The 16,304-nt window shown below is 39.5% G+C and overlaps 1 protein-coding gene across 8 annotated transcripts in view; it reads left to right on the top strand.

The window, feature by feature from the left end:
- Positions 1–15,130, top strand: part of LOC100557949 (calcium-activated chloride channel regulator 1-like) — a 41,301-nt gene extending 26,171 nt beyond the window's left edge. The window contains exons 10-14 of one of the 8 annotated variants that reach the window (XR_010005345.1): positions 355–585; positions 854–1,124; positions 1,638–1,674; positions 3,689–3,778; positions 14,408–14,543. Coding sequence is in view for 3 of the 8 variants with exons in the window: in XM_062978058.1 (XP_062834128.1) it covers positions 355–585; positions 854–1,124; positions 1,638–1,805; positions 3,689–3,778; positions 14,408–14,802 (1,155 nt within the window). In the remaining 5 variants the exon portion in view is untranslated. Of the gene's footprint in view, positions 1–354; positions 586–853; positions 1,125–1,298; positions 1,397–1,637; positions 1,806–3,688; positions 3,818–14,407 lie in introns of those variants that run through there. The other 7 variants (XR_010005349.1, XR_010005347.1, XM_062978058.1 and 4 more) reach the window with 7 other exon arrangements.
- Positions 15,131–16,304: the final 1,174 nt, after the last annotated feature.

Raw genomic sequence — 16,304 nt, 5'->3', positions numbered from 1 at the left:
TATGTTCCAACTAGCTTTCTGCAGAGCAGAATCCAGAACCACTAGACCAGGCATAATCCCTTCTCCTTGCTTCAGGTTCACAAACCACAAAATTTGCTTCGCAGTGCTGGGAAAACCACCCAAAGCATGTCTTTATCACTGGGCAAAGCTGTAAAAAAAAGGAGGGAGGGGGCAAAAAGCCAACTGTTGCATGCCTCAGGCTGGATATCAACCTATTTGTCTTGATACAACCATACGTGCAAATAGGGTCTACTGAGCCAATGTCCTGATCACACACACACACACGAGGGAGGTATCAGTGTGCTCACTTTTCCCCTATATTAAAACACTTTTCTCTCTCCTCCCCCGCAACAGCTTGAAAGTAAGGCAGAAAAAATCGCTTATATGAAATGGCTGCAAGGTGTTGTTACTATTGATAAAACTGTGGGAAAGGACACTTTATTTCTGATTGCATGGAGTTCAAGTACAAGTACACCAGAAATTTCCCTGACAGATCCCAAAGAAAAAAAGTACTTAAATAAAGACTTCCGAATTGAAAATTCCAATATCCGAACAGCTGTGCTGAAGATTTCTGGAACTGCAAAGGTAAAAATAGGGTTTTCTTTCAATTTTATTCCAATTACATTGAATGAACATTTATATACTGTATATGTATATTTAATTTAATATTCAGTAATTAAAATGACTATATATAATGGATATTAAATTAAGTGTACATATGTCTTGCAAAACTTCTGGAATTACAGCTTTGCTAGCTGCAGATAAAACACCATGACAGATTGTATAAATGGGAGATAACTACTTCCAAAAGTTTCACATGCAAGATTTCATATTTCAACACTTTGATTTGCAGACAGGAAACTGGTCTTATTCAATTAAGAATACTGACTCAGCAGATCAAGTCATTTCGCTAACGGTCACCACCCGAGCAGCATCTGCCACTGTTCCTCCAGTAACTGTGAAGACCTACATTAGTAACAGTAACAACAGTTTTCCTAATCCAATGATCATTTATGCAGTTGTCAGCCAAGGATTTTTGCCAGTTATTGGAGCCAAAGTCATGGCCACAGTTGAATCCACATCTGGTAAACCTGTAGAGTTAGCGCTATATGATGAGGGTGCAGGTAAGTTTATTTTCAAGTGCTTGTGTTATAATTATTGAAACATCCTGTCGTCCTCACCTAGAACTTAGATAGGCAGATGAGTTTGTTGGCAATGAGAAGTCCTTCTCCCATTGGCCTCTCCATCTGCCTGTCTTCTTTTCTCTCCTCATCTTTCTTATGATTGATACATTTCAGGGACAGGCCTCTTTTTCTGAGCACATGAAAGCTAGAGTCCTCCATTTCGTTTTTCTTTTGTTCTTCTCCTGTGAACATGGAGAGACAAGATATCTGCGGTGAGTTAAATAGCAAGGTCCTTTTAACTTTCCTGTCTGGATATGTAGTTCCCTGAATAATGTCTTTTATAACTTTTAATCTTGACTCTGCTCCTGAATTGCTTAAGCTCAGTCACAGCGCTCTCTGGATGTAGGAGCCACTCTGAAAAATACATTCATAGTTACATACATAAATATGTAGATATTTTGACTTTAAAATGTACATAGATAATTATTAATTCTCATTATTTTATGTATTAAGGTGCTGATATTATAAAGCATGACGGGATCTATTCAAGGTATTTCATAGCTTTCAGTGACAATGGCAGATACAGTATCAAAGTGAGTGTTCACGGGCATGATAAAACTTCTAGAAGGATCCATAGGCAAAATCAAGCTATTTATGTATCGGGTTATGTAGATAGTACTGGTAAGTAACCAAATTCTAGGAAAACTGTAGAGCATTATCGTAATGGCAATAGAAATTCTGAGGGTGTGAAATCCTTATGGAAATGCAGGGGCTTTTTACCATTCCTTTTCCAATTTCCTTGGTTGATTTTGTATAGATTTGATTTTGCAACAAGGGTGAGCATACACTCGGTCTGTTGTAATCCTATTAGTTGTGCTTTCTAATAATGCATGCCAAATGAATATGTTGGAAGGGTTTCAATTAAACATTTCCTTCATTCTTACATGTGTTTCAAAATAATATTCTGGCAGCCTTTTTGCCTTTCTAAAGAGCTGTAGAATCAGAATCATAGCTGAAAGAGACCACAAGGGCCATCCAGTCCCTGCCATACAGGAACACACAAGGTGAAATCACTCTCGATAGATGACCATCCAGCTTCTGTTTAAAATCTTCAAAAGAAGGAGACTCCATCACATTCTGAGGAAGCATATTCCACCGCCGAACAGTTCTAACTATCAGGAGGTTCTTTCTAATAGTCAGGTGTTCTGTGTCAATTTGCCAGCCAAAGGTCTAGTTCAAATTTTCTCTGTATTGTGGTTTGGGCCAGGTAACAATGGCATAAATAAAAAGTGGGCAAAATGTGGCTAAGTGTGTGGCCAACCCAGGCCTCTGGAGGCCTTTATCCCCCCTTGCAAAGTGGAGATATCCCTGATGCCATAAACAGCAAATGATGCATGCTGCATCTTGACATGGGTAGGCCTTACCTTCCGATGTGAAGCAAATGTGTAAATGTGCCCTCCCACTCTTTCAATCCCCCTCCATTTCCAACTTAAAATTCTCAAAATGGCCAAATTTATTTTCAAAAATAAATTTAAAAAGATCAAGTCAAGGGGTGCTGTGGTTTTAGCTATGAATGCTTTTTAAATATCTGTTTTAATGGTTTTAACTGTTCATCACCTGGGGGACTGCTTGTAATTGCCTCCAAACCCTCCACATAAAACCTGTTCGAGCCAAATGTTATCTCTATTAAAATGATTTTCAGTGAGTAAGATTTAAAATTGACAATAAAGGAAAAAACATTTATCAGAATGGGGTAACTGAAAAGTTCATTTTAAAATAATTTTTCACAAACTAAAATGAAAATAAAACCCACAATTTTAGTACTGCTGTATGAAAATTTAATGTTTCTGACTGATCATAATTCTATATTTCATGACACACTTGTCAATGTTTGTGAGCGTATTTTTTAGCAAATCTTTTAGTTATCTAATCAAAATGTAGGGTTTTTTTTTGCAAGATTTGAGCAAGGGTTTTTTAATCTTTGAGGTATTTTTGGTGCACAGTTACCCGTGGACATGTTAAACATGAGCAATATAGCTAAATGAATGTTTCAGCTACAGCTACCGGAAGAGTGCGGAAGATATACAGGATTACACAGAAATAAGCTTGAAATGTTACAGTCATGGACTTATTTAAGCAGTTCAATGGTTCCAAAGATAAATAAATGAATTGCTTTTAAATTTTGGTGTCATAATGGTGGTCTTCTTGAATGATCTGCATGTATTTTTGATTTCCAATCATCTTCTACTTCCAGAAAAACTTCTCATCATGTGGAGATTCACAGCTTTATATATTTTACAAAAATGAAAGAAACAGTAGCATTTGCCCTGGAATTTTAAGCATGTGGGAAATAAATTTACAATAACATATTCAATAATGAGACTAGATATGAAACTAGTTCATCCTTATTATTAGTAATGCTTTTGAAGAATCAACATTTGTGGGGCGAGAGCAAAATGTAACAAAATTTGTCATCTGCAAAATTGACATTATCAAAAAAAAAAATCCATGAAAGGAAATAATCAGGTAGAAAAATGAAGGTTTTTCCATTTTTTTTCACACAGGTGGAATAGTTCTGAACCCACCAAGACCTGTGATTAATGTTACGGATACCAGTTTTGGCTTAGGAAATTTTGACAGAATATCATCAGCAGGTAGTTTTATGGTAACAGGTGTTCCTGCTGGAGGAGGTGGAGGAGGTGGTGGTGGTGGAGGAGGAGGAGGAGGAGGTGGTGGTGGTGGTGGAGGAGGAGGAGGAGGAGGAGGAAGTACATACAGAGATGTCTTCCCACCAAATAAAATCACCGATCTTGAAGTAATATTCAATGAGAATGATGTATTTGTTTTGACTTGGACAGCCCCTGGGGACAATTATGATTTTGGGCAAGGTATGTACAATTCTGATTCGGTTGAACTTATGAGCCCATCAGTTCAATAAGTTGACTTTTTTGCATTATAAAGAGGAAATACTGTTTTCAGTTCTATTTACATTAATTATTCAATTTCCTTAACATTTAAGAGTAGTATTATACTGTTGCTGTAGTTTTAATTGAAGTCTTTAAGTTTTAACTATAATGTACAGGCAGTCCCCAAGGTATGAATACGATAGGTTCTGTAGGTCTGTTCTTAAGTTGAATTTGCATGTTAAGTCAGAACAGGCACATTTTTAAGTGTAACTCCAGCTAAATACACACACACAGGCTTTGGATAGCATAGGGAAAGGTTAATGCCCTGTGGTGTTTGTTTTGCTCCCTGTTCCCCCGTTCAGAAGATTTCGCCCCTCTTTTTGTCCCAGTGAGAATTAGATTTTGAAAAACATGGCTTGTTGTGGAAACCAGGATTGGTGATAAAGCTTCAGTGGAGACGCCTTTTCCCCATGGTAACTCTTTCAGGAGTGAATATCCCTTCTGATGAGTATATTTTTCTCACTTTCTGTTGTCTCACCATTGGGGGCTGCCTGTACTTGGTTTTATTGTGAGCCATTTTGGATGTATTTTTTTGAAGAGAAAAAGTAAAATGATGATGGTGATTATGATGATGATGATGATAATAATTGTTATTATAATATCAATAACAGTAATAATAATATAATAGATATTAACCTTCAAGTTGGTCCAGTGCTACTTGGAAGGGAAGTTGGGTTTACCGTGGGATGGGGATGAACAACTCATCACCACTTCTGCCACGCACACATACACAAAACTAAAATTGGAAGTAAAATAAAGAAAATTGTATCTAGTAGTCACTCCCCACTTCCCATCTTGCTTCTTTGTGTGTAGAAATGATGTGCCAGGAGGTGCCCCCCCCTCCCCAGTCTCTCGGTGCATCATTTTTACATGCCAGGAGGCCTGCTAGAGAGGAGTAATAGTGGCCCAGTAAGTTTTCTTTTATTTTAAAGTCTTTTCGGTGGCGTTGGGGTGACCCCATGCCCTGCTGGTAGTTACTGGGAGAGCATGGTGACACTCCCCCACAGGAAAACCCAGGTTTTTTGGAAGGGCATGGGAACTTCAACCCATGACAAAGCAGGTTTCTGAAACCTGCATCGTCATGGGTTTAGGCCCTGTCTGGAAGCATCCCTGGAATCCATAACATTTATTTATTTATTTACAACATTTATACCCCGCCCTTCTCACCTGAGGGGACTCAGGGTGGCTTACAAAAATTGGCAAAATTTAATGCCCAAAATGCAATCATAAAAACAAAACAATATAAACAGATCCATTAATAACATTGTTAAAACACATTATAAAAATCTTAAAAACGTATATATAACTAATTCAATTCGTCCGAGATCCTCATGCTTCATCCTTAAATCAGGCCATGTCAACTTTGTCATTTACTCATCAAAAGCTTGGTCACATAACCATGTTTTCACAGCCCTTCTGAATCCCAGCAGGGTAGGAGCCTGTCGGATATCTCCAGGGAGGGCGTTCCACAGCCGGGGAGCCACCACCGAGAAGGCCCTGTCCCTCGTTCCCACCAGCCGCGCCTGTGAGGCAGGTGGGACCGAGAGCAGGGCCTCTCCAGATGATCTTAGTGATCTTACTGGTTCATAGGAGGAGATACGTTCGGACAAGTAGATTGGGCCAGAACCGTTTAGGGCTTTATAGGTCAGGACCTGCACTTTGAATTGGGCTTGGTAGCATATCGGCAGCCAGTGGAGCTGCCTTAGCAGGGGGGTGGTGCGCTCCCTGTAAGCTGCCCCGGTTATTAATCTGGCTACTGCCCGGTGTACTAGTTGGAGCTTCCGGGCTGTCTTCAGAGGCAACCCCACGTAGAGCACGTTGCAGTAGTCAAAACGAGATGTAACCAGAGCGTGGACCACCGTGGCCAAGTCAGACCTCCCAAGGAACGGGCGCAGCTGGCGCACAAGTCTGAGTTGTGCAAATGCTCTCCTGGCCACCGCTGAGACCTGGGGCTCCAGGCTCAACGATGAGTCCAGGAGAACACCCAGACTGCGAACCTGTGTCTTCAGGGGGAGTGTGACCCCGTCCAACACAGGCTGTAACCCTATTCCCTGTTCAGCCTTACGACTGACCAGGAGGTCATCTGTCTTGTCTGGATTCAGTTTCAACATGCTATTCAAGTATGGTCTGAGAATCTTCAGGAAACAAATTCTTTAGAAACTTTTTGACGAATTGGTTAAATCAAGATTAAAGATATATAGACGCAGAAAAAAGAAGGAAAGGTGGGCACACAGGAAGAAAGAAGCCCATTACTTGTTCTAGTGGCAAGCTTATTTATTCAAAATGCAAGGAACTGTTCGGTTACAGCCATGAAATGGGGTTATTTTGAATTGTAATAGTTGGGAAGCCTGTATGGCCAATGGAAGGAAAAATAAGAAACAAAGGACCCTTTAGTGTGAACTAGGTATGTGCATTATATCTTGCCACTCAGGTCATGCTTCAGGGATATATGATATGGAAGCTAATGGAAATGAATTTAGATAGGGCCCCATGTAGAGTGAAAGAATTCTCCCTCTCTTGCTTTCTTGGGCCCCTTCTACACTGCCCTATATCTCAGGATTTGATCCCAGATTATCTTCTTATCCCAGATTATCTGCCAGTGTAGACTCATATAATCCAGTTCAAAGCAGAAAATCTGGGATCAGATCCTGGGATATAAAAGTAGTGTAGAAGGAGCCTCAATGTCAGTACCCCACACATACCCCTCACACATACATTAAAATGCTCATTAAAAACCAGCAGCATTTCCTGAGAAAAGAAAGTTTGAAATCCACCAAAAGATCAAGGATCTTTATAATAAAGATAGAATAATAGGCTTTACTCAGAGTGAGCAATTCTGGGACAAAATTTTAGAAAGTGAAAGCAAGACAATTACAAAGGTTTATAATAAACTATTAGAGTGGTCAACAGAAGGGGAAACAGTAAAAGACTGCATGATCAAATGGGCAGAAAACCTGAGAAGAACAATAACTCTCTCAGAATGGGAATTAATTTGGAATAAAAAATTAAAATATACATATGCAATGGATTTGAAGGAGAATTGGTTAAAAATGTTCCACCGCTGGTATATTACACCAAGAAAATTAAGTTTAATGTACAAAAATACACACAAAGAAATGTTCGAAATGTAAGGAACACAAGGGTGGTTTCTTTCATATTTGGTGGACTTGTAAAGAAGCCAAAATGTACTGGGAGAAAATTCATGAAATTTGCCAGCAAAGATGAATGGAGAAAGAAATTGAGAGAGATTAATGACATGGACAAATTAACCTTTTTATTAAAAAAAAAATACGGGAAACCCAATTAAGTACACAGATTGGTCCAAAATAGAGGAATACGAAAAAAAAGGGGAAATCAAAGAATTATTAGAGTGGACATCTTTTCCTCCTCAAAGTAAGAAACAAGAAGAGCCGATTTACCATTGTTCTAGGTTTTTTAAATATTTTTTTCTATCCTCAAAATAGACCATATATATATAGTTAAAGTCAAAATCGCAAAAAGCTAGATGGAAGTCAATACCAGTATTTATTATTATTATTATTATTATTATTATTATTATTATTATTATTATTAATGTTTTTCACACACACATACATATATATACATACATATACACATATAATTTTCTTTTTTTCTTTTTTTTTTCTTTATAGATTTCCTACTTTCCTATAATACTATTGTTCTCCCATTTTACCTGTTTAAAAAAATACCCCCATCTTTTCCCTTCCTGTTCCATCCCCCATTCCCCACCCCTTTTTCCCTTTTATATATCCATAATAAAATATTTTTTTTAAAAAAAGAGATGCTTATAATTGTACTATCCACTATTCCAGGGGTCCCCAAACTAAGGCCCGGGGGCCGGATGCGGCCCTCCAAGGCCATTGACCTGGCCCCCGCCCTCAGTTTTAGGCTCGCCCAAAGTCTGAAATGACTTGAAGGCACACAAGAACAACAACCCTGCTTAACTTGACTATCTCATTGGCCAGAAGCAGGCCCACACTTCCCACTGAAATCCTGATAAGTTTACAGTATGTTGGTTAAAATTATTTTTATTTTTAAGTATTGTATTGTTCTTTCATTTACTAATATTGTAAATGAAATATTGTAAGTGAATGATATGGTAATAATATAATGTATTGTGTATACATATAATATTGATAATATAATATTTATTTATTTCAGTATTTCTACCCCGCCCTTCTCACCCAATAGGGGACTCAGGGTGTCTAATAATAATAATAATAATACAGTAGAGTCTCACTTATCCAACACTCGCTTATCCAACGTTCTGGATTATCCAACGCATTTTTGTAGTCAATGTTTTCAATATATCATGATATTTTGGTGCTAAATTCGTAAATACAGTAGTTACTACATAGCATTACTGCGTATTGAACTACTTTTTCTGCCAAATTTGTTGTCTAACATGATGTTTTGGTGCTTCATTTGAAAAATCATAACCTAATTTGATGCTTAATAGGCTTTTCTTTAATCCCTCCTTATTATCCAACATATTCGCTTATCCAACATTCTGCCGGCCTGTTTATGTTGGATAAGTGAGACTCTACTGTAATAATAATAATAATAATAATAATAATAATAATACAATATAATAATATTGTATAATATAATAATATTAATTATATATTATATATTAAATGTAATATTACTAATAATATTACGGTATAATGGTATAGTACAATATCTATATATATAAAAGGGTAATGAAATTTCGGCCTAGGACAAAACAACAAACTACACATCCCAGAAACACTAAACTTGGCAGCACAATCCCTCATCCATGCCTCTGCATTCATACAACAAAAAGCTCCAGCTACTCCAGAAAACGGCCAGGCTTTGAGACTGCAAGGCTATTCACTGCTATTCCACTTGGCCAACAAAGGATTCCCATAAGCCACAGCAATGGGCAAAGCTAGTAGTATTATATAATGCTACATACAACTTGTAAGCCGCTCTGAATCCCCTTCAGGGTGAGAGAAGGTTGGGTATAAATGTAGTAAATAAATAAATAAGTAATTGTTGCTGGGGGCTTTTTTTTTGCACTACAAATAAGACATGTGCAGTGAGCATAGGAATTTGTTCATTTTTTTTTTCAAATGATAATTCGGCCCCTCAACAATCTGAGGGACCATGAATCGGCCCCCAACTTTAAAAGTTTGAGGACCCCTGCACTATTCTGTAGAATGTGGCTGTCATCTCTTTGTATTTTATAATATTATGTTTTTTTCTGGGCATTTTAATTGTGTTGTAGCCTGCTCTGAGCCGTAAGGAGAGGCAGGTAACAATTATCATTATTATCATTATCATTGCTACTACTACTACTACTATTACACCTACTACTACTACCCTGTTTCCCTGAAAATAAGCCCTATCCCAAAAATAAGACCCAGTTAAAATTGCCAGTCAGATGTATTAACTAGTAGGACATCTATTGAGACACACGAGAGATGAATTGAATTATAAAATAATATATAATCTATATATATAAATGAGTGATGGCATCATGGCAACTCACAAAAAAACAAAACTACAGGCCTCCCAACCTCGAAATTTGACAACACAACCTATCATCCATGCCTCTAGGTTGATACAACAACAAAAAAGAAAAATAAAGTCCTAATTAGAGGGAGAGCAATAATTTTTTTAATCCAATTGCTGCCAGTTTAGAGGGCTAATCTCTGCCCACTTGGTCTCCTAGCAACCAAGGGACAGCCAGGGTTCAGTTAGGGGACAGGCAGATTTAGGCCTCACTTAGACTTCTTCCACAGATTATCTAATTTGCACTGGATTATATGGCAGTGTGGACTCAAGGCCCTTCCACACAGCTATATAACCCATTTATAATCTTATATTATCTGCTTTGCACTGGATTATCTTGACTCCACACTACCATATAATCCACTTCAGTGTGCATTTTCTACAGCTGTGAAGAAGGGGCCTCATAATCCAGTTCTAAGCAGATAATATAAGATTATCAATATACAGTAGAGTCTCACTTATCCAACATAAACAGGCCGGCAGGATAAGTGAATATGTTGGATAATAAGAAGGGATTCAGGAAAAGCCGATTAAACATCAAATTAGGTAATGTTACACAAATTAAGCACCAAAACATCATATTATACAACAAATTTGACAGAAAAAGTAGTTCCATGCGCAGTAATGCTATGTAGTAATTACAGTAGAGTCTCACTTATCCAACACTCGCTTATCCAATGTTCTGGATTATCCAACGCATTTTTGGAGTCAATGTTTTCAATATATCGTGATATTTTGGTGCTAAATTCATAAATACAGTAATTACTACATAGCATTACTGCGTATTGAACTACTTTTTCTGTTGTCTAACATGATGTTTTGGTGCTTCATTTGTAAAATCATAACTGAATTTGATGTTTAATAGGCTTTTCCTTAATGCCTCCTTATTATCCAACATATTCGCTTATCCAACATTCTACCAGCCCATTTGTTGGATAAGTGAGACTCTACTGTACTGTATTTACAAATTTAACACTAAAATATCACAATGAATTTAAAACACTGACTACAAAAACATTGATTATGAAAAGGCAGACTACGTTGGATAATCCAGAACACTGTATAAGCGAATGTTGGATAAGTGAGATTCTATTTTAATACAAAATAATTACTGGGATAGAATAATGCAGAACAATATAATCTCTAAAACCAGGACTGTAAATAAAGACCAACAGTCTGAAAGCAGGGAAATTGGAAATTCCACAAAGGAAACAATCAGGGCCAGCTAACACCTCCCAAGAAAGGATTCTTCCAGAAAGGAAGCTGAGAAGGGAGTGAAGCACTGTGTATTACCAAAGTCATTATTATTACTATCATTACTATTATTATTATTATTATTATTGTGTTGCGGTCAACTGTGAAAATGAATACAATCTGGCTCCAAGTATTCAAAAACACTAAAATCTGAATATATAAAAATTAATGTGGTATAATAAAACAGAACAATACAATCTCTTTAATCAGAACACTAAATAAAGAACAACACTCTGAAAACAATGGAATTCCACACAGGAAACAATCAGGGCCAGCTAACACCTCCCAACAAAGTATTCCCATCATCAAAGTCTGGAAAATCCTGTTTTCTCAGGGCCACAGACAGTAGAAGCACATAAAATATCACAAACAACACCACTCTGAAAACAAGGGAATTCCAGACCGGAAACAATCAGGGCCAGCTAACACCTCCCAACAAAAAATTCACTCAGGGAGGAAACAGCCAGGCTTTAAAGCTGCAAGGCCATTACATCCTAATCATTTTTCCTAATTGCAGCATTCATACTTGCCTCCAACAGACAAAAAAAACGAATCAGAAATATTGTATATTCACAACCTTTAGGAAATAATATCCCCTGATGGCGCAGCGTGTTAAAGCGCTGAGCTGCTGAACTTCTGGACCGAAAGGCCACAGGTTTGAATTGGGGGAGCGGAGAGAGCCCTCACTGTTAGTCCCAGCTTCTGCCAACCCAGAAGTTCAAAAACATGCAAATGTGAGTGCATCAATAGGTACTGCTCCGGCGGGAAGGTAACGCCGCTCCATGCAGTCATCCCATATGACCTTGGAGGAGTCTACGGACAATGCCGGCTCCTCGACTTAGAAATGGAGATGAGCACCAACCCCCAGAGTCAGATATGACTGGACTTAACGTCAGGGGAAAACCTTAACCTTAACCTTAACCTTAACTACCACCAATTCCTCAATACTTTCCCATACCACCATATTTCGCCACAGCAATGTGTGGCCGGGCACAGCTAGTTCAATATAAATAATATTATTGATATAATATTGCAACGGTGTTCCAGAAGAAATTGACATGAATGTAGATTGTTGTACATGAATAAATGTAGCTTTTTGTACATGAACAAGCAAGACAGTCCCTGAAAATATCATATAATAATAATAATAAAACTTTATTTATACCCCGCCACCATCTCCCCAACGGGGACTTGGGGCGGCTTACATGGGGCCATGCCCAGAACAGTACAATATAGCAAAATATAAAAACAACATATCATAATACAATTAAACAATACAATAAATAATCATGTACAGTGCAACACAAAATAAAAAAAAACCAATATAACAGGGCGGGCCACATGAGACACTTAGTTAAAACTTGGGGTGAGAAAAGGATAAGAATACAACCACGGGGAAGAGGGACATAAGATAGAAAAACAATCTAGAGGATAGATGTTGGGGGGAGTAACAAAAGAAGTGTGTAATAGTTACTCTCCGAAAGCACATCGGAAAAGCCAGGTTTTTAAATCTTTCCTGAAGGCTAAAAGAGTGGGGGCTTGCCTGATTTCGATGGGCAGTGAGTTCCACAAACGGGGGGCCACAGCAGAAAAGGCCCTCTCCCTTGTTCCCACCAGGCGGGTCTGGGATACAGGCAGTGGCGACAGGAGGGCCTCCCCTGATGATCGAAGAGATTGGGCAGGTTTATGGTAGGAGATACGGTCACGAAGGTAGGTGGGTCCCAAACCGTTTAGGGCTTTATAAATGATGGTCTGCACCTTGAATTGGGATCGGAAAGTGAACGGCAGCCAGTGGAGCTCCTTAAACAGGGGAGTAGATCTCTCCCTGTAACTCGCCCCCGTTATTAATCTGGCAGCCGAGCGTTGGACCAGTTGTAATTTCCGAGCCGTCTTCAAGGGAAGCCCCACGTAGAGCGCATTACAGTAGTCCAGTCTAGAGGTAACTAGGGCATGGACCACCGTGGTCAAGTCAGACTTCACGAGGTATGGTCGCAGTTGGCGCACAAGTTTGAGTTGTGCGAAAGCCCTCCCGGCCACCGCCGACACCTGAGCCTCAAGCGTCAACGCTGAATCCAGGAGGACCCCCAAACTGCGGACCTGTGATTTCAGGGGGAGTGCAACCCCGTCCAGCACAGGTTGCCACCCGATACCCCGATCAGATGAGCGACTGACCAGGAGAGCCTCTGTCTTGTCAGGATTGATCCTCAGCTTGTTCCTCCTCATCCAGTCCGCCACAGCGGCCAGGCACTGGTTCAGCATCCGAGGGGCTTCCTTGGAGTCAGATGGGAACGAGTAGTGGATTTGCGTGTCATCCGCGTAGAGATGGCGACGCCCTCCAAAACTCCGGATGACCTCTCCCAGCGGTTTCATGTAGATGTTAAATAGCATGGGGGATAAGATAGACCCTTGCGGGACCCCACAGGTCAATGGCCAGGGGTCCGAGCAGGTTTCCCCCAGCTTCACCATCTGGGAACGGCCCTCCAGGAAGGACTGAAGCCACAGCAGAACTGTGCCACCGAGTCCCATCCCGGCGAGCCTCCCCAGAAGGATACCATGGTCGATGGTATCGAAAGCCGCTGAGATGTCCAAGAGAACCAGCAGGGTCACACTCCCCCTGTCCAGCTCCCTGCGGAGGTCATCCACCAAGGCGACCAAAGCCGTCTCGATGCTGTACCCAGGCCTGAAGCCAGACTGCGAGCAGTCCAGAAAATCAGTGCCATCAAGGAACTCCTGGAGCTGCGTGGCAACCACCCGCTCCAGAACCTTGCCCAAAAATGGGAGGTTGGAAATTGGTCTGTAGTTGTTACATACAGATGGGTCTAAGGAGGTCTTTTTTAATAACGGCTTTACTACCGCCTGCTTAAAGCAATATGCCCTAATGCATCTTTTCGAGCAAAAATTGCTATAAGGCCTGGTCTTATTTTTTGGGAAATTCAGTACAGTAGACTCTCGCTTATCCAACATAAACAGGCCGGCAGAATGTTGGATAAGCAAAAAAGTTGGATAATAAGGAGAGATTAAGGAAAAGCCTATTAAACATCAAATTAAGTTATGATTTTACAAATTAAGCACCAAAACATTTTGTTTTTCAACAAATTGACAGAAAAAGCAGATTAATACACGGTAATATTATGTAATAATTTACTGTATTTACGAATTTAGTACCAAAACATCACAATGTATTGAAAACATTGACTACAAAAACTTTGACTACTAAAAGGCAGACTGCGTTAGATAATACAGAACGTTGGATAAGCGAAGGTTGGATAAGCAAGACTCTACTGTACTACTGTTAATTCACAGTTTGTTTAGAGCAATGGTGTCAGAGTTGTGGCCCTCCAGGTGTGCTGGACTTCAGGTGCCAGAGTTTCTGGCAATTGGATCAGGTGGCTAGGGCTTCTGGGAGTTGAAGGCCCAAACATCTGGAGGGCCACATCTGGTTTAGAATCATAATTAAGTATTTTTAGCCTAATGGGAATGTGTCATCTCTCCCATGTTTTTCAGCTGACAGATATGAAATAAAAATGAGCGGAAACCCATTGGACTTAACAGAGGCTAACTTTGCGAGTGCCACCTCTTTGGAAACTTCTGCTTTGATACCTGAATTTTCTGGAGTCAAACAAACCTTTCGGTATAAGCCAGATGAACTCGCAAAAGAAAATGGCACCCTAATCTACTTTGCCATTCGTGCCATCGATGCAAGCGACAATGTTGGAGAAGTATCCAATATTGCAAGGGCCACTCTGCTCCTTCGTGCTGAGCCTCCTAGTACTTCTACCCCACCTTTCATTGTGATTATTATATGCATTGCCGTTATGTGTGCTGTTTTTGGCATAGCATTATATGCTTTACATAAGTGGAAAGAAAGTCGTAGTGAGAGCATGGTTAGCATGGATTAAACTGCGACCAGTAGAAATGTTAATTGAATACTACATGTTTACCTTCCATTGGTGGTTCTACATACATTGTGTAAAAAACAACAGATCAGCAGCATGAAGCTCATCTGTATTTTTATGTATAATCTCATGAATGACTGCATGTATGACTAAATTCACACTATGAAGGCACTGCCTAGACATAAAATCTTTCTTCTTTTTAGACTAAAACTTAAAAAAATTAAATGGAAAATTTAATTAAAGGAAAAAAACCTGAGTTTGTTTTAAGAATTGTTGTAGGAACAAAATTTCTTCAAAGTTACAAAAATAAACTGCTAATTAATTTTGTGAATTAAGTTTCATCATTAAATGAAATAATGCCAAGGGGGTCAAGACATTTTATATTTAAAGCAATTGGGACTAATCTTATATTATCTGTTCCCTGACTTATGGGTTTAATATTAAAGTTATTTAGTATATCAGTGTGAGGTAGTTAAAATTTCCCCACTCTATTTATATCTCTGATGCTAATTTATTTATGCAAACTCTGGTTTTGGTGACAAGAAATCATCTAAGTATTAGCTGCTAAAGATAAAGGTAAAGGTTTCTCCTTATGTTAAGTCTAGTTGTGTCCGACTCTGGGGGGTGGTGCTCATCTCGATTTCTAAGCTGATGAGCCGGCATTGACCAAAGACCTTAGACACCTCCAAGGTCATGTGGCTGGCATGACTGCATGGAGCGCCATTACCTTCCCGCCGGAGTGGTACCTATTGATCTACTCACATTTGCATGTTTTCGAACTGCTAGGTTGGCAGAAGCTGGGCCTAACAGCGGGAGCTTACCTCGCTCCCCGGATTTGAACCGCCAACCTTTCGATCAGCAAGTTCAGCAGCTCAGCAGTTTAATCTGCTGCACCACCAGGGGGACCGAACTCTGATAAATATTGGGATTGGCTTAACGTATTTAGTGTCCTATTTAATTGTGATCTTCTTTCTGTTGGAGGTTCTTATTTCCCCTCTCATATGGCTTATGTTCATCTCATTCAGTGACATAAGAACCAGAAGTTTACATTGTTGTTATCAATTTGATTCCTGGCGACTCTATGAATGACAGACCTCTAAGTCACCCTATCATCAACGGCGTTGCTCAGGTTTTCCAGACTCCAGGCTGTGGTTTCCTTGACTGTATCTATCCACATGGAATGTGGTCTTCTTTTTCTATTGCCTATGAACTTCCAAAACCTTGTCTTTCCTAGTGATGTCTTCTCGTGATATGGCCAAAGTTCAGCAGTTTGAGTTTGGTCATCTTGGCTTCTGGGGAGAGTTCAGGCTTGATTTTGCTCTAGCACCCATTTAGTTGTTCTTTTAGCAGTCTTGTGTCAGTTTTCCTCACTGTCCAGCTTTTACAACTGTTGAAGTGTACTTTTGGATTAAAAAAATAACCCCTCAAAATATAGGAAACTAGCTGTGCCCGGCCACGCGTTGCTGTGGCCTTGTCTGGTGGTGTTGGTGAGAAATTGTTGAGGT

Source organism: Anolis carolinensis, chromosome 4 (genome assembly GCF_035594765.1).
Source record: "Anolis carolinensis isolate JA03-04 chromosome 4, rAnoCar3.1.pri, whole genome shotgun sequence".
NCBI lineage: Eukaryota > Metazoa > Chordata > Lepidosauria > Squamata > Dactyloidae > Anolis > Anolis carolinensis.
This window is presented reverse-complemented; position numbering and strand designations above follow the sequence as displayed.